A 27,465-nucleotide genomic window follows, 5' to 3' on the forward strand; every position below is an offset into this window, starting at 1 on the left:
CTATGCAGGGGCAAATTAACCTGGGGGGAAATAGAAAATGACCCCATTTTCTATTGTTTTACAGTGTTAATTTGTTTCACCTTAGGGCCCTTGACGGTTGATGTAAGACAGCACTACTGGCTCAAGAGGCTCTGAGCAGCCATTGTCCTCTCCACCACTGGTACACTGTAGTCCGGTCTATCTGTCTGGCCTCCCCTTTGTATTATTCAACACATTCTCTTCAAACCAACTATAAATAAGTTAACAGAGCACAGCTCCAGACAGAGTGGTGGCTGGCTGCTTGAGGTCGGCTCATGCAGTGGTTGTGAGATGACATACTTGTCTTTGCAACACAGCAGCAGAAAGTAAAATTTCAGTGGTTGGTTGCATGTTTTGGAACTTTCCTGTCCTCCACAACAAATGTTAGTGATGTACAACCCCCTTCCATGCATGCACGCACGCACTCACTCGTGCGGGCGCACATGCACACACACGCGCGCGCGCGCACACACACACACACACACACACACACAGGCATGCACAGACACTCAGTTCAACGTGTGATTCGTTGCAGAGGGTATTCTGCACTTTCTGCACTCCACATGGCATTGATTGATTGAATACTTTATTATCATTTGTCGGAAATGTAAATAGCAAGGTACAGTCAGTAAGACATTTAGGCTAAAAGGATAACACAAGCGCAGGGGACATGTTTCCATTGTGGTCCTATGTATTCAATTCATCAACATAGCATATCAATAACACAATAATACATCACCAACAAATATAAAACACTATATGTACAAGGACAAAAGGGAAAATAAATCAGATTTGGCAGTGAATGTCACATCCTTTCTATGGGAAAATTGACTTTACCTCCCCTTGTGGTCGGATTTTCAGGCCTCATTTTTAAGGGATGATAGTGTCAGGGAATTCCACATTTTGGTGGCAGAGTAGTAGAATGAGAATTTTCCCATGTTTGTTCTATAAATGGGTGGTTTGCTCCCTCTAGTATTGTGGCTGTGGGCATCACTCACTTTGGAGACATAGTTAGTCAGGTATGAAGCTTAAGGGCATTGCCCCTTTGACAATCTAAAAAAATCAATCCCATTTTTGAGGGGCGCCAGCCCCTACTAGTATACACAGGTTTAATGTTTTACTTTAGTTCAATGTTTGTTTTGTAAACGCATTGACAATGAAGGGAAAATGTACGTCATAATGTGTCATTTTAACGTCATATTGTCTCTTTATTGTTCATGGCGTTTGGGTTTGCACCGTACATTTTACATCACCTTTACATCACCTAATCAGCATGAGATAGACTTTAATATGTTAGCGCCCCTCACTTCACACGGGTGTCAACATGAGTTACACGTAAAACATACCTGATTGTACACACAGGTTTAACGTTTGTCTTTAGCGCCGCTCACTTCACACAGGTGTGATTTTTAATTGCTTAACAATGTCTTATACCCTCAGCCCAGACCAGCAACATGGGCATGGGCTTTAGACAGAGAAGTAGTCAAATCAGTTTGTTTTGGGGGGTCTGAAGCTTATAGTTTGTAGCTACATTGAGTTGTTGGAGAACCAAGAGGTGCAAGCATAGTAAATCGATAAGACATTGATTAAAAAATTAAAATAAACAAGTTTGAAACATTAATCACAAAAGTAACCACAAGGTTTGTGGTTACTTTTGTGATTAATTTGAGTTATAACTGGCTAAGGTGTCTTAGTAGCATAATGTCGCATGGTTGCTTGTTTGCAATGATTATACATTTTGATGGCCTCAGTATAAATATTTATTAGTTATGGGTACTGGCCCAGCTGCATTTTATAACATTTTATTAGACGTAAAATAAAAACACATGTTACATGTTTATCGAGAAAAAAAGTCAAGGATATAAACACAACAAAGTCATGAGACTTATTTCCATTGCGTGTATCTGCATTGCTGTTCTCTGAGAATAATTCTTGCAGCATTCAATGTGCAGGTCTTCCCCAATGTCCCCCACAACTCTCTGTCCTATAATAGGTTCCATGTACCCGTGTTTTTGTTATTGTATTGTAGTTGTCTTGTGGCACTCCATTTACACACATTCATGCACGCGCACACACACACACACACACACACACACACACACACACACACACACACACACACACACACACACACACACACACACACACACACACACACACACACACACACACACACACATTTTAACCATTTATTTATGTCCACACAAAGGATATGCATACAAGGACACAAATATTATAGGTGCATTAAAGTTACATCTGCAAAGTCATGGCATGTGTTTTCATGATACAACAGGCATGTCACACAGTACTCTATAAGGGTATAAGTAACAGCGTCTCCGCCATATATGACGGCTGCCAATTATAGCAGAGACACCACAATACTTTGCCAGCCTTTTTGCCTCCTTTTTGGGCACACACACACACACACACACACACACACACACACACACACACACACACACACACACACACACACACACACACACACACACACACACACACAGAAACACACACAAATAGAAATAAGCTTGTGAGCTATATTATGTCTTATCCTTTTGACAGATATACAAATGTTTTATTATGCATTAAAGATTCTCACCCAGCGTGAGTTTAATTCTCTCTTTCTGTCTCCCTCTCTTTCCACCTCCCTCCCTCTCATATGTACACCTGTGTTTTGTGTTTATACCCATCAAGGAGGTATTTTCCCATCAAACTACCGCTGACCTCAGCCACGCTTCCTGTTCTTCTGTCCGCGTTTCCCCTGTGCTGGCCCGATGGGTCACCTTTCGATAACACTGTCTTCCTCCATCCAAGCACTCAGCCAGCTGTTTCCATTGCAGGCAGTTTTCTAATCAAGACTTGGCTCTGCCCGCTTCGCAACAGGCCTGTCTTTGTTGCACAGGGGTGGGACCGGTGATCGTGGAAACAAACACACCCTTCCATGTGAGCAAAAATATGGAGAGAAAGAGAGACATGTTCCATGTGTTGAGTTGTCAACAGAGTGTTGTTTAGATGAGACTCAGCGTGAAACGAGAGAGAGCTCTTTTTCACTTGCTGCTCTGTGTCTGTTTGCCCGCCTGCCACACCCTCTCTTAGTTGTTCTTCTGTCTCTCTTCCTACTTTTCTCTCTCTCCCACCCTGTCACAACAAACAGAGCGAAATGGATGGGAGTGTGTGTGTGTGTGTGTGTGTGTGTGTGTGTGTGTGTGTGTGTGTGTGTGTCTGTGTGCGTGCATGAGAGAGAGAGAGAGGAGATGAGATTTCAAACATCAACCATCTGTTTATCTTCCTGTTCAGCTGCTTAGGTTTGTAACCGTTTGTTATTCTTCGTTGGCCCAAACAATGTCAATGTCTTTGCATTTTCATTCGGACAGCTGTTTGTGTTTTCTAATAAATGAAAACAGAAGAATAGGTGACAAGAATATGTAGATTATACAGTTGCTAATTATTATTATTACATTGTTGATGGCATATTTGGATTGAATCGGGGAAAGGACCTTTTGGCATTATAGTAATCTTCTTGCATAACTTTGATCGATAATAATGCTATCTAGTAGCTACATACCATAGAATAGGTGATGTTCATGTGATTTTGATTCTGGAAAGTTTATAAAATAAAAATGTAAGAGCATAAAAGAGCATAATAAGACATTTTGAATTAAATTAAAACGTTTAATAAAAGTTTATAGAAAATAATATAGAAAATAGGAATATAAAGATCAAACCTTATATTAGCCAATTTAGACTAGGTATACTGTATGTTCTGTAGGCTAGAGCATAAAACTAGAAAACAATCAGTAGTGTCAAAACGCGCGACTGGGTACCTTTTGGTCACTTTCGCGTTCCGTTGTGAACTAAAGTTCAGCGCACAGTGCACACAGTTGCTATGCTAGTCTGAAACTCATAAGATGCTTATTCTGCTGTTATAACATTTAATACTTGGGACTGTTGGTAAGTTTTGAAGATGCAAAACACTCGAGATCCGATTTGGCTTTAGGCCAACCTGAAGTTTGTTATTCGTGCATTCCTAAAGAAATAATCGGCAGAATCCGCATGATAGCTCGTCTATCAGATACACTGCTGTACGACGAAGCATAAGGCTAAATCAAGCGCACCGGTAAAAAGATAAAATCCAAATGCCTTCAGATTTCAGCCATCCAATCAGCAGACGATGCGGCATTATATGACATTGCAAAACTATGTTCCTTTTTAATGAGCTCTGCTCTCTCACCTCTCCTCCATCCATGCTGCATCCATCCATCCATTCAGCAGGTTTTTCCACATGTCTGGGTCTTATTACATCGGGGTGGATGTTGGCACCGCCAGCGTCAGGGCCGCTCTGGTCACCAGAGATGGCGAGCTGAAGATGACAGCGGAGGAACCTATCAGCATCTGGGAACCCCTGTCTGACCACTATGTCCAGTCTTCCACAGAGATCTGGGAGAAATGCTGCCTTGTTGTAAAGGTATAATATGGTATTCAGTAATGGTCTGGTGGTCAATTGATTTAAGTTCATTACACATTTTTGTCTTGTCTGTCCGTCTGAGTTAACTGCTGGTCCAATCAGAACCAAATGATCTATTAACTATCTTAGTAGGCAAATAAAGTACCTCTATTTTTTTGTTTAGGTTTTAAATCTAATCATAGTCAACATATGATAAGATAATAAAACATTATTGATCCCTTGACTGAAAATTGTGTGTCATTGCAATGTACTGTAACAATCAGCCTTTTGTTTAGAAAGGAGAATCGTTAACTAAGGAATAAAAACGGGATCGGCAGGTTCTTAGCTTAATGAAACTCACATATTTAATAACTACATAAATCAATCGGGCAATACAATACACTTGCTTCTGACCCTATACCAAAATAATAAACAAACAAACAACTCAACACTCAATTCCCCAATCCCCTTTCAACCCAACACAGTCCTGACGTCAGTTGAAACCAACAAACAAAACAAGTTCGTCACGAGAAGCAGGCGCTTTAAATCAAGAACAGTCCCGTGCCCGTCCTCCTCTCAGCACGCTCCCACAGTATAGTTCCTCAGATCCACATGAAGCGCAAGTTAGGGGTACCCCAACTATAATCCACCGGTAATCCAACAGAAGACGGATTTATCTCACCCGCGATGCTCCTTGTTGACCGGCAGTTCATTCATGGATCCAGCGGCGATGACGCAGTCTCCCCAGCGTCCCAACACGGCCGCTTACTCCGTGCTTGGCTGAGCTTGACAGTTTGTATGTTTAGGCTGCAGGTTACCAGTAGTTAGTTTATGTAATTTAGACACTAACCACAGACCCTGGCACCTCTGAGATCTCCTCCTTCCACCCCCGTTCACACTAGTACACAGGTCTCTCTAGTCTCCTGCACCACACCCTCTATTTGTAAAGTGGCCTGTGGCTGCAATCAATCATGCTAATCAGGCCCACTACCTCCCACATGAATTGGAAGTGCTCATATCACAGGGTTTCGCATGTATTCATATCACACGTATACAAATCACACACATTGAAAAAGCAGATAATAATAACATAATGTGCATTTGTCACAGTCCCCCCCCCCCCAGCTGGAAGCTTATTTCCCAAGTCCTCCCAAAGGAGGGGTTGAGGTTGACCACATTATAACATTTCTACTTTCAGGTTCCTTCCATTTCAAAAGGTAATTAAAAGGCCCTGTCTGTCTCGTCATCTAGCTGAACCTGACCATTTCGGGGGCACTAGCTTCGACGAGCATGCTTCAGAAAGTGGATGCGCTCTCGGCCAGACCAAAGCGTCTGGCTGGAACTGCGCAAGTCTCGGCCAGGCTCTAACATATTTGGCTTCTCTGGCCTGAGAGACACCCCCCCTTCGTCCAACTTTTTTGACCATGGTCCACTCGTTGTTGTAACCAAAGGTGACCAGCAGCATGGCGTTTCCCTTTCCCCATCTCAAGATCGGCCCCGTCGGGTCGATCCCAAGGCCTTGTCCTGCCTGGTCTCCCTGAGTAGACTGTAACCCCATGGACGGCTTACAGTTATCTGGCCTGCCCTGCTGACAAACACGACACCTTGCAACGTACTGCCACACGTCTCTGCGGACTGATGGCCACCAGGCCACCTCGAGGATCCGAAGGAGAGTCTTCAGTCTACCTGGGTGTCCGCTCGTCCGGCGATCATGGAAGTGCTCCAAGAAACAGCGGCTGAGGCTTTCTGGCACTACCACCTGATATTTCTGACCACAGTCTCTGGTTGGCCGCCTCCGATATAGCGTTCCCCGGACCTCCTCATAGCCACAGCGACGGGTTCGCGGGTCGGATCGGTCTAAATCTCCCAGTAGACCTCTGAGCTTCGGATCCGCATGCTGAGCCTCATTCAGGCCCCGCAGAGTCAACTCTGCCGGCCACTTCTGGGACAGGCGCTCCACCTCAGGTGGGACACCTTGGCCCTGTGATCCTAGAGTAGCACCACCACCGACTCTCGATGGTGGCAATTTCCCCTTTACATGCTGCACCAGTTTGACGTATGCAGGTGCGACCCGAACTCCTCTCCCTGGCACCTTTTTGGGCCCTTTGTCTCGACATTGTGATTCAGCCTTCTTGGTGCTGGAGGGCAGACCGTTGGAGGCCTGCCAACAGGGGGCAGGCTCGCTGGGGAAACGTCCATGAGGGTTAGGTGGAGCATCGGTACCGGCCATTTTTATTTCCGACACCCTCCTGTTCCATCTCTTATCTATACTCAAGAAACATTCTTTCTGTACTTGTTCAATAGAGTTTTTGATGAGACATTCCAGCCCCACCATTCTGTGTTCTATGTACCCCCTTAGGACTTCTTCCCTATTAAAAGTACTCTCCATGGACCACTCAAACTCCTCCTGCATGCACTGCACCTGGCTTTCGAGGGTTTGCAGCTTGTTCTTAATCAAGGCCAACTCAACTGTAATCCTAGTGCCCTCACATAGCTCCATTGTGTTTTTCCTTCACTTCTTTTTTTTACAGTGTATAATTGTTGTCTGGTCTTAGATTTTTTTTTTTACAGTGTATTGTTGGGTTTTTTTCACCTTTTTAAACAACAATCATCAAATTGTGGTTTCACTAATTAAACTTACACCTGCGATCCCCGTATGGGCCACCACCTGTAACAATCAGCCTTTTGTTTAGAAAGGAGAATCGTTAACTAAGGAATAAAAACGGGATCGGCAGGTTCTTAGCTTAATGAAACTCACATATTTAATAACTACATAAATCAATCGGGCAATACAATACACTTGCTTCTGACCCTATACCAAAATAATAAACAAACAAACAACTCAACACTCAATTCCCCAATCCCCTTTCAACCCAACACAGTCCTGACGTCAGTTGAAACCAACAAACAAAACAAGTTCGTCACGAGAAGCAGGCGCTTTAAATCAAGAACAGTCCCGTGCCCGTCCTCCTCTCAGCACGCTCCCACAGTATAGTTCCTCAGATCCACATGAAGCGCAAGTTAGGGGTACCCCAACTATAATCCACCGGTAATCCAACAGAAGACGGATTTATCTCACCCGCGATGCTCTTTGTTGACCGGCAGTTCATTCATGGATCCAGCGGCGATGACGCAGTCTCCCCAGCGTCCCAACACGGCCGCTTACTCCGTGCTTGGCTGAGCTTGACAGTTTGTATGTTTAGGCTGCAGGTTACCAGTAGTTAGTTTATGTAATTTAGACACTAACCACAGACCCTGGCACCTCTGAGATCTCCTCCTTCCACCCCCGTTCACACTAGTACACAGGTCTCTCTAGTCTCCTGCACCACACCCTCTATTTGTAAAGTGGCCTGTGGCTGCAATCAATCATGCTAATCAGGCCCACTACCTCCCACATGAATTGGAAGTGCTCATATCACAGGGTTTCGCATGTATTCATATCACACGTATACAAATCACACACATTGAAAAAGCAGATAATAATAACATAATGTGCATTTGTCACAGTACAGTTTATATTAAATCCTGGACATATATCAATAACGCATCAACAATGAGTATCTGAATCAATATAAGCCTGGGTAGCTCAACAGTAGGGCACTCAATTTTGAATTGCAGGGTTCTGGCCTGGGTTTGATCCCGGGCACTGCCAACTTGGCGTACGAGTAGCATGGCTTGGGTAAGTAAAACATAACTACGTTGTGTGTATTGCTTTCAGAGAGTTACCCAGGGTGTGGAGAGAAGCCGGGTCAGAGCGATTGGCTTCGATGCCACCTGTTCTCTAGTGGTTTTGGACCAGAACTTCCAGCCTGTGCCTGTTAACCATGATGGTGAGTGAGGGACACAGATGTATAATACACAGGTGTATTTATTTTTACATTTAGAATAGACAATTGTACCCCCCTTTTCTCCCCAATTTAGTTGTTATGCCAGTTGATTCCTCCCCACACACATTTCTGCCTTATCACTGCTGTTGTATACTACTGACTCACCTGAAAGTGAGGAGCCCACACCAGGAGGACGTTGTAGAGCCTTTGCCCTTCTCCTCCCGCCCAACACTTCTTTTTAAGGTGCCGCCCTGCCCCAGCCTGTAGGATTATGTGCAATGACCATCATTACCCTCCCTAGCCGGCTTCACTCCCCAGAATATGGGCAAATTGTGTTGTATAGTCTATACAACACAATTTGCCGACAAAGCCGGATGCACGGTGGATTCGAACCCACAACTTCTGTAGTGGTGGGCAGGGACTTTACCACTGCACTACCCTGCGGCCTTAGACCCTCAATCAGGAAAGGATAAACTTCCCTTAATGGGAAAGAAAAAGTGGCGCCCGCTGGCCTAGCGGTCCAGGTGCATGCCACATACTGTAGGCTCTGGCCTGACAGCACGCCACATGTTCGAGTCCCGTTCATGACGACCTTTGCTGCATGTCTCTCCCCGTCTCTCCCTCCCTCTTTCCTGTCCGTCTTCACTTCACTAATGGGAAAGAAAAAGGAAGAAGTGATCTTGCATACGATTTCACATCCTAACCTGAGAATTATGTCAATCTGTGCAAGCAAAACATGAAGGCTTTTCACAAAATGTTTGGCAGAAAAACACTGTCTTCCTATTTTATAAATCCCTCGCCTCAGTATCATCTTCCATCTAAATAGCACTTAGTGTAACAGTACAGATTTGTTTCTTAAATGTAGTCCCTCCCTGTAAAGTGACAGTAATTGTAACAGATAATACAATGCAAGTACAATGTAGTACAGTATAACAGCAATAAATAAAACACAATGAAGTATATCAAAGAGGAAATAAAAGTCCAAGGGAATTGCCATAAAATATAAATATGGTCAGTTGACATAACCGCAGGCGATAGTGAAAGTGAAATTGCTGAGGTATCACGGAGAGCCAGCTGCAGCCCAGGACTTCAGGTTGCACAGTGACCTACATTCCATGACAAGTCACTCACACAGACTTGACACATAACACGTTGCAGACACGTCTCTCACGTACCATTCACACAGCGAGGGCATTTTATTATTTAGAGTAGTATGTTATTTCGACCGACACTAGGCTGTGTCTAGTGTGTGGGACCTTTGACCCCACACGTTTGGCACTCATTTGGCACTCCAGATCACTTGAACAGTGGTTCTCAACATGTGGGCCTTGACCCCAGGGGGGCCTCCACCGGATTTTGAGGGGATCCCTAGATGACAGTAAAGTGAATGAAAAAGGAAAATAATCACGGTCTGAAAAGCTTGAGAACCACTGTGTCTGCTACATTATGTACAATTGTTCACAATCACATAAAGAAACAAACAAAGCATTACTGTAAGTAATTTGGTTAAAGGTAGGAAATTCACATGTTTGTCTGATTACACTGAATACAGCCCATGCAGTTTACATGCGGTTTGGCCGGAGAGATGAGATTTCCCCTACACTGACCAAGTCAGGATGTGATGTTGTTAATTGTCCACACAGCACAAGGAACTGATGTCATTATCGACTTCCCATGCATTATTGTAAACAACAGTAGACCTAATTTTTCACTTACCTTAGAAACTGGTATTTCTTCTGGATATTATTGACAATAGGACGCAGTGTAAGTGTTATGATGGCCATTATGTTTTTTATTATGGTGGTTCTACGGTACTGATGAATTGTTGATACATGTGTGAAGTAATGTCTGGTGCAAGAGAGCTGTTTTGAAAGTTACTTTTCCATGCACACATGCACACACTTAACCTGTCAGAAACTGAATTAAGGACAATATATTGCCAAGCAATCTCCAGTACAGATCTAGCTGTGAAAGTAAAATCTGATTACTGCCAAAAACTGGATAGAATGAATGCCATGAAGGTACAGAAAGTTGCTCAAAGTGTAAGTAGGTGCATATTTGCATAATAACATCTTTCTATGGTCCCACTGCCAGCAGAGGTAGCCTAGTGCAGTGTTTCCCAAACAATGTGCCGGAAGCCATTTTCGGGTCACAGGCACATTTTTATTGGTCATGAGTAAATATCCCCCCTTTTTAACGTTTCCTACAAACAATGAAATTAATATTTCAAAACATATAAACAATAAATGTTTTTCATGTGGAGGGGAATAAAATGTTTTGAGACTTTCTGAAATATTTTATTTATTTCTTAAATAGAGAAAACCATACAAGCTCACAACATATGTTGCATTGCTATTTTCATTACTTAGGCCAGGGCTTAAGTGTTTAATTCATAATGTATTTTTGTATGTTTTGGTCACGGGGAGACAACAAAACCATCTTTAGGCATCTTGAGCTGAAAAACCCTGGCCTAGTACAATTCTAGTGGCTAGTCTAACTGGACTAGTGTCTGGTAAGTGGCTAAATTAGAGCTAGTGGCTATCCTAACCATAAAAAGAGACAGTAAAACACTCCCGGCGGGACGCTCTTAAAAAGGCATGTAACTCAAGTTTGAACATCATAAAACCTAATGGAAAGTTTGGTCATGGGGTAAGGAAGAACCTTTCACATTGATTGTCCAGATGGGGTGTTGTGGCAGGGGGCCTTGGCTTCTCCCAAACTAATGCATAGTAACCTCCACACAAAACACCATTCCTGTCGATCAGTGGACTTAATATGCACGCTCAATCAAATACATTGGGCTGGCATCCCTAATTTGGGTCATTATAGGTAAAAAAAAAAAAATTAAATTGGGGAGTAATTAAAAAAAACATATATACTGTTACTGTATATTATAATCTTATAATCTATTACTTATCTTTGGGGAAAAATATGTCTATAAGTCTATATATTACCTCCGTGGTAACCCAAGTAGGTTTCCAAAATTTGGAATTGTGCACAAGTAGCAAGGTTTTCAAATCTGTTTAACCCAGAAAGTGTTTTTCAAATGTGTTTAACCGGGAAAGCATCTCTATGTGTCATGTGAGATTTTAGCATTGGCTATTAAAATATAGCAGACATACAAGCTCACAGCTTGTACTTCTAGCTTGTTTTCTTCGTTTGAAAACCATAGAAAAAGAGTGTGAGAACTACTGATTTAGAAGGCATTATTTTGTAGAATCGGCCTCAGGTAACGGGTTAAAGGTAGTTGCTCTGGTTTGCATATGTACAGTAGTTCTACGTACTGATGCATAGAATGCAGGGAATCAGGGATACACATCTCTCTCTCACGTCTGACTGCAGGCGATGACCAGAGGAATGTGGTCATGTGGATGGATCACCGCGCGGCAGAGCAGGCGGCCCGTATAACCGCCACCGACCACGCCGTCCTGAGGCGGGTGGGAGGGGTCATGTCACCTGAAATGCAGCCCCCGAAGCTCCTCTGGCTCAAAGAGGTGGATGAGAGGTCGCAGTTTAATGCTCAAAACCTATTCAATGCAATAATACAATAATGTGAAAACACAACAGACTCGGGAGTTGAAAAGAGTAACAGCCTTATACAATACACCTACATGTTTCGACCTTGGAAGGTCTTCATCAGGGCGATGAAGACCTTTCAAGGTCGAAACATTGACTTTAACCTTTAATAAATAAAGGCTGTTCCTCTTTTCTTTTTACTCCTGAGTGCTTGTCTGGTGTTTTCTCGCATGTCTTGATCTCGTGAGCACTGTTTACACTTTTCACCATAGTTGCCCTTTTTGCCTTCTGTGAGCATCTGGATGTTCTTGTTTTTTTCTGGCAATAATATACCGGTACATTGATTAATAAACTATTGCTATTTTGGTCATGACGTTATAGACAAAGAGTTTCATTTCTATTTTTAAATGTTCCCAAATTGTGAGCCTATATATTTGCTATTTCCCCTTTAGTTTTTTCCCCACAAAAATGACGCTAATTGATATATGCTATATTATTGATGATATGATCGATATTTCATTGATATATGATACTGTGTTTGTGGTCAGTCGGCGTGTTATTGTCCTAAATGAATAGGTGCAGACGCGAAGACACTGAGAAGACATTGTTTTTGTTGCGCTGCAGCAGCAGCGTGTCCATGTGGGGTTTATTCCGCATGGCTGAGCTGACCTGCCGCTCACTGAGTTCATTGCTCATCACTTCCCCTTCCCTCTGTGCCAGAACCTCAGGGACTCCTGCTGGAAGGAAGCCGCACACTTCTTAGACCTTCCAGATTTCCTCTCTTGGAAGGCGACGGGCTCTTTGACAAGGTGAGTGTCTGTAGAAGATCAGTGATTCTCAACATTCTTCCATTTCAAGTGGTCCACAGCTAAAGTTGGCTGTACATCTGCTATTTTTGAATATTTAAAAAATAAATCTTGAAAGTATTGGAAGATTTTGCATAAATTAGATTTCTTTCCCCCACACAAACCTTCTATTCTAGGGGTCCGTGGCACAAAACATTTTCAGGTGGGGGTCCATGGCCAAATATATATCAATTTGGTGGGCCTTGGCATTAAAAATAAGTACTTCATTAGGAGACTGACAATATACTATATATATGTACGGTATATAAAAATCAGACCAGTCTGATGCGAGTGGTGCAACAGCACCCCCTATTGGTACTCTAAACATCGGGACATAGTCACATAGGTTGGGACATAGGGACATTGCTGTTCCTTGGAGTGGTTGTACCACTCAAAAATCTCTGTCACCCCAGTCTACACTGTACAATCCTCTCAGTTAAAGAAACCCTGACAAGTTGAACCATTGTTTTAGGTACTGATGGTGATGAACGAAATAAAATGAAAACGTCATAGCTCCTGGCGACTTGATCCTGTATGTATGGAGGGGTTGTGAGGAGAACATGTGTAAATCATTCATTTTGTGTTTCAACAGCTTGAGACACAGAACACAGTGGGAAATGTAAAGGGACTTTTTGTCGACGTCACGTCATTGGGTGTGTACACTTCTGCATTTTGTGGAGAAATTCACAGAATATGTACTTTATGGTGTTTTCTTCCCACACTATACAGTACAGATATGCCCACATATATACGGTGTATATATATTCAATTTACAATTTAACCAGTGCGACTTTACAATAAGCATGGTAAACACATACATAAAATGCAGAGAGACATTGTAGTGTCTCAGTAAACTAGGATCACGAGTCGAGTAAACCAAAAACCTATAGCAACTGTCTAAACAATATTCTATCAAGATTATAATCTGTACGTTGAAACTATAGGATAACAGGTAAATATGAACCCTTTGCACCCCTTATTACATGTCATCCTCATCCTCAAAAATCAGCGAAGTTGCCCTTCATTCAACCACTAAACCCATATTCTTTGTTGATGTGGGTCCCCCTGGGGTTTACCTCGACACCAAATTATCTGGTAAATGGTAAATGGTGCATTTATATAGCGCCTTTATCCAAGGCACTTTACGCATTACATTCACCCATTCACACACACATTCATACACCGATTGCGGCGGAAGCCATGCAAGGTACCAACCAGCACATCGGGAGCAATTTGGGGTTCAGTGTCTTGCCCAAGGACACTTCGACATGTAGACAGGAGGAGCCGGGATTCGAACCGCCGACCCATGGATCATTGGACGACCTGCTCTACCTCCTGAGCCACAGCTGCTAATCTGCTAATTACGCTGCACGTTGGGCTATTTTTCACCAAATGTTTCCCTATTATTATTATTATGACCAGAATAGGGACTCTAGAGTTAATGTGGTTATGATGAGTTATGTAATATACATGTAATGTGTCTGACACATAAACAGGAGTATCTGATTCCTGTGGAAAAAACTCACTGCTACTCGGAAATAACACAGGCAAGACATGTCATGTGTTATAATTAACTGAATCTGATAATGATGGCGTTGAGGTTATTAGTACAGGTTACAGTGCAAATTCTTCATGGTTCCACAGGTCCTTATGTACTCTGGTGTGTAAATTCTTCATGGTTCCACAGGTCCTTATGTAATATGTACTCTGGTGTGTAAATTCTTCATGGTTCCACAGGTCCTTATGTACTCTGGTGTGTAAATGGACATACTGTCCTCCACAAGGATGGGATGACAGCTTCTGGACCGCGGTCGGATTGGAGGATCTCTTGGAAAACGACCATTCCAAAATAGGTCAATGAGAAAAGAGACAAGATTAGCAACAGAAATGTCTTATTTCATTTTTTGCTTTAGTTTAGTCTTTTCTGCTCTGTTAATAATAATAATCAAAATAATCATACTAGTCATAGTTTAGTACATGTAATAATGAGTGTGTAATCCCATTTCTTAATGGCGTTTAAGTGATAATGGTTGCCTTCCAACTTTATTCAAATTTGTATATTTATCAATTCTATTCATAAAAATATAAATAGATAGACCTTCATCACCTTCACCCACGAAAGTCAAATTTAGTCACCATGGTAGTTACATATTACATTATAAGAACACAGCAGATAATGAACGATCAGAGAACATATTTGATCATATTTTGTCCATGCATATTGCAGGCTTTCTAAATTGTAAGATGTTTCTGCACATACAGGCAGTGTGACGTGTCCTCCAGGGACCCCGGTGGGTCAGGGTCTCACCCAGGAGGCTGCAGATAATTTGGGCTTGCAGCCAGGCACTGCAGTGGGCGCCTCCCTTATCGACGCACATGCCGGAGGACTAGGTAAACATGTTTCACAAACAGATGAAGCTTAGACAACCCTTGACATTAGCTTATACATGCAGTTTATGCACATTTTTGTCCATCCTTGACTTAACCACTTAAATCCTATACTTACTTGACTGGATTCCCAGGAGCTCTATATTAGCCCCCCTGCTGTTTTTTTCAATATATATATATATATATATATATATATATATATATATATATATATACAAAATCAATACATTTGACTGACTATAAGGAAGTTGTAGCAAGTCAGAAAGTCAGTGAGACCAGTTTCTGAAAGTGAGAATTTTCATTGAAATGAATGAATGAAAATGAATAAAAATCAATCAATGAGTGATGCTCAGATGTATCCTGATTATTGTCAATGCAGTTCTTTCTTTCTTTCTTTCTTTCTTTCTTGTAAAAATGCACATCAGCAGTCTGTCTGTGCTCCCCTCTGGCACACAGAAACCCATCTGGTTTTGTTTGGCGAGTTAAACTGCTCGTGAACTCTGGACCTCTGACCTCCCCTGCCGTGACCTCTGCAGACCACACATTGTTGTAGCAGTCAGAGGTGGACACACTCTGCACTATTTGGCTGTAATACACGTCACGCCGATGTACTCCCCTGCAGCTCCTTCCTGCTCCACTGACTGGCAACTCAACATTAGCATGGCAAACCCTTTTCTGGCAGTTTAGTGTCACCACTGAACCTTGTGTGAAGGTTGCAGACTAGGGGTGCATCAGTGAATCAAATTAATCGATTTGATCAATTATGAACAATAAGTGATTTCAATAAAATAATACATTTTCAGAAATGTTGAAAAATAGCAAAAGATTGCTATCTATAAGCTTTTGATCAGCTATATTGTGTGCGATACCATTAGATAAGGTCTTAAAGGAGAATTCCATGCTAGAAGGCTTTCTTACCTTTCTTTGTAGTCGTTACGTCCCCACCAAAGAGGTCCAGGTGTTTTTTTGTGCAAAAACTCCTTATTGGCTATTTCCCCTACCATAAGCCCTCAATGAATTGCATTGAATTGAATGGGGCTATGGGGTGTTGTGCTAATTCGCTTATTTTCATCGAAATAAGTAGTAAAGTGTGCCGCTTGGGATATTATTTACATTATGAAAAGAGGATATATACAAAAAAATAATAATTTTGAGCGATGGAAATAAGTGAATTAGCACAACACCCCATCGCCCCATTCAATTCCCATTCAATTCAATGCAATTCATTTAGGGCTTATGGTAGGGGAAATAGCCAATAAGGAGCTTTTGCACAAAATAACACCTGGACCTCTTTGGTGGGGACGTAACGACTACAAAGAAAAGTAAGAAAGCCTTTTAGTATGGAATTCTCCTTTAACTATAGTCATGAGACCATGGTACAACGGTTAAATGGTTAACCATCCTAATCTATTTAGTGGATTATACAAAATTATTAGAATTGTATTAGAATATCAATTAGTTAATATATAAGAAATACAGTTAAACAAATCAAATTATTATGAATCAAATTAGTTATTGATAGCCTGGGCCATGGCTCAGTGGTCCAGGCACCTTGGCTGGTAATCCAGTCTGGCAGTGTGCCGCGGGCTTGACTCCCGATCCCGACGGCCTTTACTGCATGTCTTCCCCCCCATCTCTCTCCCCATTTCCAGTCAGCCTACTGTCTGTCCCTTTATGAAAAAATATAAAATAAAGGCAAAAGCCACAAAAAACAACATTTAAATTAGTTATTGATAGAACATTGCTAAGAAGATAATCGCTAGTTGCAGCTCTATTAGAGACCTACTTCAAAGGGCCCAGAGGGGCCAAATTAATCCCCCCTCCCTTCATGGGGTGCCAACCACTGGTGAGAGACTAATCACACACACACACAAACAAGAAGAATATGATGGAAGAAAAAACAGCTGAGCTTTATGCTCTTTAGACCTTGAGATTTGATATACATTTTGCTTGTCATTTGTTTGGTTTATTCTAGGTGTGATAGGTGCAGATGTGAAAGGCCTTCACCTGCCATGTGAGGATCAGCCAATCACGTCGCGCATGGCAGTGATCTGTGGAACGTCATCCTGTCACATGGCAGTGAGTGATTTGGCGACGTCGCCTCTTAAGTGACTGATCAAAAACTCTGTTCTCCAGACTCCAACGACATTTGCCTTATAATAGTGTCATGTGCATTTGGGCTGGGCAACCGAAAATATATCGAAACCGATATTTTTAACCAGTAACCGACTCATATAACCGAGAAGCAGTGGCAGAATTTTTCTTTTAACATTGCCCATGGAAATAGCTGAAATGTAGATCTGCTATTTCCACTTTCTTTTATCGGTCATTAATCGTAATCGAGGCAGGTTTGAGATAATCGTGATATTGATTTGAAGTCATATCGCCCAGACCTAATCCACTCATATTGAACCATAATATAACCACTAGTGCTAAAAGACCACTACTCTACTGTACTAAATATTAAAAAGTGTATATTCTAATCTAGAGGCAACATGATGCAGTGCTAATAACTAGGTGTGGCTGCACGCTCCAGAATTCAATTCTGTGAGAGAAATATGTTTTTTTTATGCGTCTGCATGCGTGCATGAGACGAGTGCGTTTAAGTGCACACACACACAAGTGTACTGTGTGTATAATTACACACAATATCTCTCTATGCCTAAGTATGACTTCCCAACCCGCCTAACGGTTCTCAATAACAGATCATACTGTATGCTCAGCGCACTTTTATGAATGAACCGCCTTTCAACGGGACTTGGCAACTTTGACCACTTTAGACTGAATAAGATGTACTGTAGATAGATAACCAATCTATGAATACAAGTACTGTAAGTTAAACCACTCCCCCATCCATAGAGATGCATGCATGTTTCTGAATGATATTAATTCCCCAATAATGTATTATGCTTGAGATATTGTCAGATATATTAGATTATGTTGGCAAGGGGTTGATTAGAAAAGTTCCTGGTTAATGCTAGCAGTTTAATGATGCTTTTCTGTGTGCATGTTACTACTTAACCATTCAGAGATTTCATTGCATTATGACTGTAAGTGCACGTCCGTTAGTGTGCGATAACTGTCTTTTTTCATGAATGTTTCAGATCAGCAAGGAGCCACTGTTTGTCCCAGGCGTGTGGGGACCATACCTGTCCGCCATGGTTCCTGATCTGTGGCTCAATGAGGGAGGACAGAGTGCTACAGGCAGACTGGTCAGTTAACTGGCCTCTGGCTGCCGTTAAGCTTTATGGGTGGGCTTTCTTAATCATATGGTCTCAAGTTAACCACTCTTATGGTTTTATGGGTACATTAGTTCAAAACGGGTGACCTTTTTCCTTTTCCTTGATCTCTGAAAATAGCCGATTGACAAACTCACACCAAAACGTGATGCAACTCGTTGTGAGACTGTAGATCGTGTGTGACGCCATTGTACGATGAAGTGTATGATCAGGCTTCAGATTCTCGATACACACCCCAAATATTCCCCACTCACTTGCAGTCTCGAAAAAGTAGTTCATAGAACTCGCTTCACTGTACTTTACAACATTATTACACAATAGTAAAATGGCAAACCAAAAGACGTGTGGTTGTGTGCTGTATATGTCTTATATTGAAATAGTATATTTTTAGTTTGTTGTGAGCTGCTTGTCATGCTGAGTGTTAGATCTGGCTTGTCTGTCTACTCGAAAACATTTATTCAGTGCATGCACTACTAGTATTAATATTTTAATGTGCAGCTCAAGCCTTAAAGGAGTAGTTCACCCAAAAGATGTATTATTTTCTATCAATTTCACACCCCATGAAACCTTGAATTCATGAAGATTGTCTTGTTTTTGTTGCATTCCTGATCGGTCCGATGACCGACTGAGTCTCTGGTAGGAAACTCAATTCCATGCAATGGTGTGTAATTGATAGAAAATAAGTGTTTTTTTGGGGTGACCTACTCCTCCATGCCTGATGTCTTCTCTGTGATTCTGTCCTTTTCTCTAATGTGACTGACTGTGTGAATCCTCTGTCAGATTGACCACATGGTGAAGGGCCATGCAGCCTACGGCCAGCTCCAGGAACAGGCAAAACAAAGGTCAGGATAATGTCGATAGGGCTGGACTTCTAAGAAGCATTTTACTACTTTTAGGTCATGTGTCATGTGTTCAACTGACCTTCTCACTGCCTGTAAACCAGTCAGACCTCCCAGATCACTCCCAGACACTGGTCTCCCAGAAGCCTGATTACATACTTCACGCGCTAAGTATAGCTGACCTACAAGCTCACAACGCGCCATTTGTACGACGCGTTGTGAGCTTGTAGGTCTGCTCTTCTCATCCGTTCTTGGAGTGCGACAGAGCATGAATTAGGCTTAACTGTACCTTAGGATAAAATGTCAATCTTATGATGATGGCGCATTCAGTCATAAACTTGTTCTTTACTCTCTGGAATAAACTGCCTGAGATCTGCAACAACTACTACACAGTTAAAATCCACAGTGTTACTGTAACTCTGAGAGTGTACAGATGGAACCAAATGGAACGTACTATACATCATCCAATCCAATGACCATTTATTAGGCATGTAACGATATATCGTATATCGATATATATCGATATTAATCCCGACGATATGAATCGATTCATTGAAATAAAAAAATCGATTTTCAAAAAAGGGGGGCTAGTGTGTGTTGTGAAATGTGAGCTTTAGTCATATTCCATCATATTCAAGTGCTTTTGGAGAGAAATGATAGTCACTTTCAGTAGTAGAGCACTGTAGAGGGGAACTGTGTGTCTGTGACTGTGCCCAGGTGATGATGGTCGTTGATGCTCATCAAGGAAGGCAATTATGTTTCTGCACTGTCAAAAGTAATGCTACTTCTTTTGCAATGTAGTTAAATAAAAAATATCAGGGGGGAAGATAAATTATATAAAATTTAAAAAACGGTAATTTTTCTTTAAAATATATATATTTTTTAATATCGTGAAAAATCGTATCGTGAACCTCATATCGTGATACAAATCGTATTGTGAGTTGAGTGAATCGTTACATGCCTACCATTTATTTATCCACATGTTTCCCATCAGTGGTGAGAACATCTTCAGCTACCTGAACAACCACCTGACCTCCTTGACTACCATGGACCTCTGCGCTGTGGACCGGCTGGGCTCCAACCTGCACCTCTGGCCAGACTTCCATGGGAACAGGTCCCCTCTGGCCGACCCTGCCATGAAGGGCATGGTGAGGACTGTAATATACCATAATATACCATGGTTCAAATAAGAAATGAGGTAGTAGCTATAAACAGAAACATCCTGCTGATTTTGCTGTGTAGAAATAGTCCTGTATACTCTTTAATGCACACATCTTTTACAGATACACGCTGTAGTAGTGGCTATTTGCCAAAACAACAATAAAAACGCCACTGAGGCAACCGGGGCAGGTAGCCAATCTTATACATGTCAGGGATTAAAATGAGTCCAATGGCCAAGCAGGGTATTATATGTTATTATGTTTACGACATTTATTTCCATTTCAGTAAAAAACATCAGAATCCACCGGCCTTTTTTGGGTGGCTTTTTAGCCTTTATTTGATAGGTACATTGGACAGAGACATACAGGGATCCTGGAGAGAGTAGGGCAGTGATCTGCAGCAATGGTCCTGTCGCCTGGGAATTGAACCAGGCTATGTGCCTTAACTTCTACCAGCTCAGTGGCCTTGTGGTTAGAGTGTCCGCCCTGAGACTGGGAGGTTGGGGTTCAATCCCCGGTCATACCAAAGACTGTAAAAATGGGACCCAATGCCTCCCTGCTTGACACTCAGCATCAAGGGTTGGATTGGGGGTAAGTCCCTGCGACATACTAGCGTCATGTCCAGGGGGTGTACTTGTACATCAAGCGGCCTCACGCTACAGAAACAGGAGATAGGCTCCTGCCCTATGGGCCTCATGGCTCGGCAAGGCTACTTACTTTATGTGCCTTAACTCCTCAGCTATCAGATCTCTCCCATCAGACACTAAATATTTAACCAGCGTGCTAGATGTTTAGATTAAAGTCGTCGGCTCTCCAAATGATGGTGATCTGTAAATTTGGCAGATACATTTGAGAAACCTTGGCTAACATATTGCCAGCCACCCCTGCTGATGAAATGTTAGCTTAACCTAGATCGAAATGCAGTGGAAGTAGAAGTACGCTTTTTGTCAGGTGAAACCTGACTAATGAACGCTCATGAAACCTAGTCATACTGAAGGCCTATACTGATTGGCTGCCTTGTGTGCCTCCTCTGGCCAATGGGACAACGGCAAATATCCCTGGCAGCTCACCCGACACGGCGCATACTACAGTTATTTCACAAATTCACATATTTCGATATAACTTCAAACCAAGCGCAGCCAACTAACTAAAGCTGTCAAATACGTGAAATACTTGACAAGTACAATATAAATTTAAATACTGAAGCAAAACTAAAAGTTCCTTTGGAATGGGCCACCACTGTCCTTTATATATATATACAGTCCTGTCCCCTAAGTTTCTTCCTCGATCTCGCTACGGCATAAAAAGGTAGGCGGGCTCAAACCGGTCAAACGCTGTGGAGCGTAAGCAGGAAGCGACAGAGTGACAATACTTTGTGGAGTTGTCCCACAACATCAACAACAGATGTAAACAAAAAATAATAACTTTCACTCGACTTAAGAAGAGATTTAGCGCGAGGAACGCTCAGCATGGATTTTTTTTTGTGCTACTTTTCCAGTGATCAATGGATGGCCGTCATATAATGGTAAGAAAACGGGTTGTCCGGAACTCTCCTTTAATGTGAATGTCAAACACGGAGGACAATGTGAAGTAATGTTTGTCTTGCAGGTTGTCGGCCTAACGCTGTCCCAAACCTTAGATGACCTGGCGCTGCTGTATTTGGCCACCATCCAGGCACTGGCTGTGAGTTTGACGCGCTCCGCGTTTCACCTTACATGCTTATTACATTGCACTTAACGCCTCCTGTGCCATTACCTGTCCCAGTGCCTCTTACGTCACTGCTGGCCATAATGACAGGCTGTGTTGGGTTTCATGTCGTAACGCTCTCTTTCATGTCTCTTCTTCTCTGGTTTCAGCTCGGTACACGGCACATTCTGGAGGCCATGAAAGGAGCAGGACATGATGTGACCACGCTCTTCCTGTGCGGAGGCCTGAGCAAAAACCCTCTCTTTGTACAGGTCCACGCCAACGCCACAGGTATGAAATGTGGTGACTTCATTTTTAAAATCACTAATCAATATGGTGTTTTAACCGTATGCTGTTGCTGTACAAAAACTATTATGTCCCATTTAACCCATTAAGACCTGAGCGAGGCTCATTATCCATTCTACTAAATGCCTTCTAAATCAGTAGTTCTCAAATGTTTTTGGTGTCAAGGACCTCCAAAATGATATGTATATTTGGCCACGGACCCCCATCTGAAAATGTTTTGTGCTAGGGAGACCCCAGAAAAGAAGATTAGTTTTTTCAAATATAGCAGATACTTGTACTTGTACATCTGATCATTTTTGAGCACCACTGTTCTAAACCACCTGTTCTTAGAGTTTTCTGTTGCTATATAGCTAAAATACAGATATATATACAGATTTACAGACTTTCCCGGTTTTAACGGGTTGCCAAGGAAACAAATACCTGCAGTGTTTTGTTGACTGTCTGTCCATTTGGTTTCATTTTACACTTTCAAGAGTTAAAGATGTATAAGGTTCAATTTGGTTACCAACTCTCCATCATTTAGCTGGGGACGACCTGGAACACCCTCAAGGACCACTGGTGGTCCCCGGACCACTGGTTGAAAACCAGTTCCCTACACTAAAGTCTCTGCATGTCCTATCTCCGCTGTCAATAAAGGCTAACTAATGCCCAAACAAATCGTTAAACTTGTTGTAATATATAAAAAAATAAGAAGTAAAAGAACATTTAGTTCAGTCGTGTGCTTTAAATTGCATCATCTCAGTATGTTGTATAACACATAGCGTAAGTGTCCCAGCATGACACTCCCACAGTCTAACAATCAGTAACTCAGTTTTTAATCAGTATTACCGTCCATTTATTTTGGCAAAGTGCCCTTTTAAATAATATGATATAGGAGGGAGATAATATCCGTGTCTACAGATTTTCCTCCTTACTTCTATGTTGTTTCCTTTTTTTCTTTTTTGTCTGTCCAGGGCTGCCTCAGGTTCTGCCTGCCCAGACGGAGGCTGTGTTGGTAGGAGCAGCCATCCTGGGAGCCTGTGCATCCAAGGACTACAGCACCGTGCAGGTCGAGTTGCGCGTGCGCACACACACACACACACACACACACACACACACACACACAACACATGACACTGCAATCACCGTGAAGCTGCTCTATGCTACCCCCTGCTGTGGTAGAACTGGAAATAGTAGTGTGCTCGTTAAATATTTCAATAAAGTGTGCGTGAGATTAAGATGTGATGACGACTATGTCATTAGTTATATGATGAAAAGCGACGAGCACAACCCCCGAAGTAAAAGCGACTACTCGGTGGTGCTCAGTTCAACCTCAGGGCGACCCTATTGGCCGATGGAGGTTTGAGCTTTAGTGAGGGCTTGCTTTTCATGAAATCTGTCATTGGGTCACTCAACATACGTAATCCCTCACTGGCATCTGGCTGGCACCGTCTACAGTGCAAAGGGGGAGCGGCGAGCCCTTAAGCCAGACATGCTAAAAATAAGAATGCACGGTATTGTTTGGACTAGGGCGCACCTGTCGGCCCCTTTCCAGACATAACTGTCCGCACAGTTGCTGCTGTCTCCGATCTCTGGAGCTTCTGCTGCACACTGATTGGTTCAATGCTCCATTTAAGCCTAATTTATACTTAGTTGCGTGTCACTGTCGCACAGCAGAAAAACAGCAGATCTACAAGCTCAAATCAAATCACACTATTTATAAAGTACGTTTAACCCATTTAGGACTGAAGATTAAAAAGAAAAAGTCTTCTAAATCCTAAAAGTTTTCTGAAAAACCCATGTCAGTGGTTCTCAAAATATTTCTTGTCAAGGACCCACAGAATTATCTGTATTTGGCCATCTGAAAATGTGTTGTTTCAGGGACCCCCCCAGAAGAAAATATTTGAGTTAAAAACATTCACTGTGAAAGAATATATATTCAAAGATTTGCACCACATTTTCAAGATTTTTCAAAAATAGCAGATCTACAAGCTCGTAGCACGGCACTCTGTGCCGCGCTATAAAGCCAAGGAAAAATGGTGAGTCTTAACCCTTTAAAACCGGGAAAGCATCTGTGTCATTTTGGACTTTAGCTATATGAGTGTGTGTCACGATCAAAAAAATAAATAGCAGATATACAAACTCACAGTAAAATCTGCATTGTTTATTTAGCTATTCAAAACATATCAGATATTATATTCATGCTCAAAGCAAGGCTGTTCTAGCCTGGGCGTATCGGCCGCAAAGGCATAGGCAGCAGTTTGTAGATGTTCTGTTTTCAGTGCATGACTGGCTTTAGACAGTAGTTGAGAGACGCAATGGAAATAAACCCTGGGCTTATTGGGTTATCCTTTTAGTATTATTTTGTATATATCTGTGCCACCATGCCATACCAGTTTTTCTTTTTTCTTTTTTACAAACTCTTAATAAAGTTTTCAATCTATCAAAAGAGAGCCAATGCACTGTACTAAGTCATACACTGATACACTCTCACTCCCAACCCAAAACGTACTAATAACCACAGGTTATTTCTCCTGTTCTGTGTGTGTGTGCGTGCGTGTGTGCGCGCGTGTGTGTGTGTGTGTGTGTGTGTGTGTGTGTGTGTGTGTGTGTGTGTGTGTGTGTGTGTGTGTGTGTGTGTGCGCGTGTGTGCACGTGTCGTGCGTGTGTGTGCACGTGCACATTGTGCACAATAGGAGGCAATGGAGAAAATGGCTAAAGTGGGGAAAGTTATCCAACCGGATCATGAACTGCAGAGGTGAGGTAGCCTGGGTTCTCTAGAACCTGGGACCCTTTTCTTTTATATATTAATTATTTAACTGCAATTGATTAATTTCCCTCTCTCTTCTTTAGCTTCTTTTATATTGTCATTTCTTGCCTACAAGTTTCTTTCCTCTAAGTATTGTTTATTATCGTACATTTTTCTACATGTCTATTCTCCCCTCAGGGCTAGCGGGTGGGTGGGTATGCGTTAATGTTGGTTTTGTTTTGTCATGGATGTTGTTGCTGTTTTTGTTGTTTTTTGTGTACTATGTTCCTTGTATGTCTTGTATTTTAAAAAATGAAAGAAAAAAAACTATAAGACATTATTTAAAAGGAAAAAGAGGTAGCCTCTACTTTTGATACTTTAAATACATTTTGATGCCAATACTTTTGTACTTTTTCTCAAGTAAATTTTGAATTCCTTTTACTTGTAACAGTATTCCACATTGCATTATTGATATTTTTACTTAAGTAAAACATGTGAGTACTTTTTCCAGCACTGATAGTTGGTCATGTGCTCCCTGCCCTCAGCTTCTATGACAAGAAGTACCAGGTGTTCCTGACGCTGTGTGACCACCAGAGGGAGTACAGGGCCCTCATGAATGACTCATGAAAGCCAGCTGCTGGTGGACACCTTTTGTCAGGTCTATGTGCAGAGAACTACCAAGGAAGCCAGTCAGAACTTCAAAGGTTTGGCTATGGCTATTGAGAAACAGCCAAGGAGTCCACACGCCGTAGCCTAATTTATGCTCCGGTGTTGTGCGTCAAAAATAGCAAACCTACAAGCTCACAATGTGCCGCGTCTGCGACACATTGTGAGCTTGAAGGTTGGCTACTTTCGACGCGTGAGTGACCACCGTCGTGCGAAGAAGCCAGAAGGACAGAAGAGGCAAAGGCCAGAAACATTACATTATTCAATATGTGTACCCTACAGTAAAACATTTCCCTCACTCAGCAGGTTTTTGAGTTAAGACAGGTTCCAAAGGGGCTAAAAATGTTTGCATTCAACATGTTCCCTTAGGTAAAAAATAAATCTTTCTCAGCATATTTGTGACTTAAGACTTTTTGTTCAGCTTTAAAATGGAACCAATAACTGTAAAATCTCAAATCTACCCACGATGTACTGTATTTAACAAAGAGTTTTTAACGTGAAGCATCCACACTCCTGACAGTGAGTTTGCTGAAATTGCAAAACAGAACCTCTGGAGGTTCCCAAATCAAACTCAGGTCTACTGTAGCTTAATTGTTGAACTAAGTCATTTGATTTAAATAATATGATACTTTTCAGACAATTACAAAGAATCCCAGGGACTTATGCAGATTGCATTCTTGAATGGTAGAAGAATACAGCATGCACATTGTATTGTGGAAGCATATCTCCTTTGGATTCATTTCCTGGACCTGGACTGTGGCATAGTTAACATTTATGCATATGTACAGAATATAATTTCATTGTGTCACTGGCTAAATGTCATAACCGTAACAGTGGGTTCACAGTTAAGACGATCTGTGTTGTTATTGTTCAAAAGGATGCCAGCCAAAATCTACAAAATAATGTAAATAATATTGTGTTATTTCTGCCTAGTTCAATGAAATGTCAAATCAATAAACAAATGCTATATTCTTCCGTCTATTAATTAGCACAGTTGTGAGGCTGTCCTGTTACCTCAGCTGTGTTGGATTTGGCGTTCCTTTTACTGGGTAAAGAGATTATACTGCCTTTGATCCTTGGCAGAACTGGGAAGAGGCCACTGACTGTGACACAGGAGGCTTTGGGGATGATGGGAACAGGCCACTTCACTGTGACACAGTCAGGAGATTTATAGGGATGATGGGAACAGGCCACTTTTTATTTGAAAAATAAATAAACAAAAATGTCAAGAATATAGATATACAAACTCAAAACATCGCATCACAATGTGTCTTTTTTTATTCTTTTTTAAAAATCGGGCTAAGCGGATATTTCACTTTAAAAACAATTTCTGGGTAATTTTATCATCTACTCTGGCTTTTTGGAACACCCCGGACAGTTTTTAAGTTGCTTGATTCAGTATTTAGATATTTGATAAACATTTTATCAGACACGCCCCCTTCCTATACAATCCCATTGTATTCAAACGCCATTTTAACCATGATAGATTCATCGAAAACACCCGTCCTTGGTTCTGGTGAATCAATGACCACCCTGTAGTATTTAATGAAATGACACCTCTTTAGGGTCGGTGGGAAGATGCCACATACTGTGTACTGTCTGTCTCGTCTGTCTGACAGTCAGCAGAATGTAGCGACGCCCCCGGGGGAAGTGATGGGACAGGATAGGAGACAGTATGACAGAATGTTGGGACGCCCCCGGGGGAAGTGATGGGACAGGATAGGAGACAGATAGGAGAATGTAGGGACGCCCCGGGGGAAGTGATGGGACAGGATAGGAGACAGTATGACAGAATGTAGGGAC

General features: G+C 42.0%; 1 protein-coding gene across 3 annotated transcripts; it reads left to right on the forward strand.

Annotated features, from left to right (window-relative positions):
- The first annotated feature begins 3,864 nt into the window (after positions 1 to 3,864).
- fggy (FGGY carbohydrate kinase domain containing) lies at positions 3,865 to 26,634 on the forward strand. 3 transcript variants are annotated; one of them, XM_079529633.1, is made up of 16 exons: positions 3,865 to 3,965; positions 4,288 to 4,483; positions 8,181 to 8,292; positions 11,632 to 11,783; positions 12,526 to 12,614; positions 14,388 to 14,503; positions 14,913 to 15,041; positions 17,014 to 17,117; positions 18,143 to 18,250; positions 19,058 to 19,119; positions 20,111 to 20,264; positions 21,885 to 21,959; positions 22,133 to 22,253; positions 23,222 to 23,316; positions 24,944 to 25,005; positions 25,542 to 26,634. In XM_079529633.1, exons 2-16 carry the CDS (start codon positions 4,301 to 4,303, stop codon positions 25,621 to 25,623), a joined length of 1,644 nt encoding a protein of 547 aa, XP_079385759.1. In that variant the 5' UTR covers positions 3,865 to 3,965; positions 4,288 to 4,300; the 3' UTR covers positions 25,624 to 26,634. The 3 variants fall into 3 exon arrangements, with proteins under 3 accessions (XP_079385759.1, XP_079385758.1, XP_079385760.1); XM_079529632.1 differs by having other exon boundaries at positions 3,867 to 3,969; XM_079529634.1 differs by lacking the exon at positions 21,885 to 21,959 and having other exon boundaries at positions 3,867 to 3,969.
- Positions 26,635 to 27,465: the final 831 nt, after the last annotated feature.

Source organism: Electrona antarctica (assembly GCF_951216825.1).
Source record: "Electrona antarctica genome assembly, chromosome: 19".
Taxonomy (NCBI): Eukaryota; Metazoa; Chordata; class Actinopteri; order Myctophiformes; family Myctophidae; genus Electrona; species Electrona antarctica.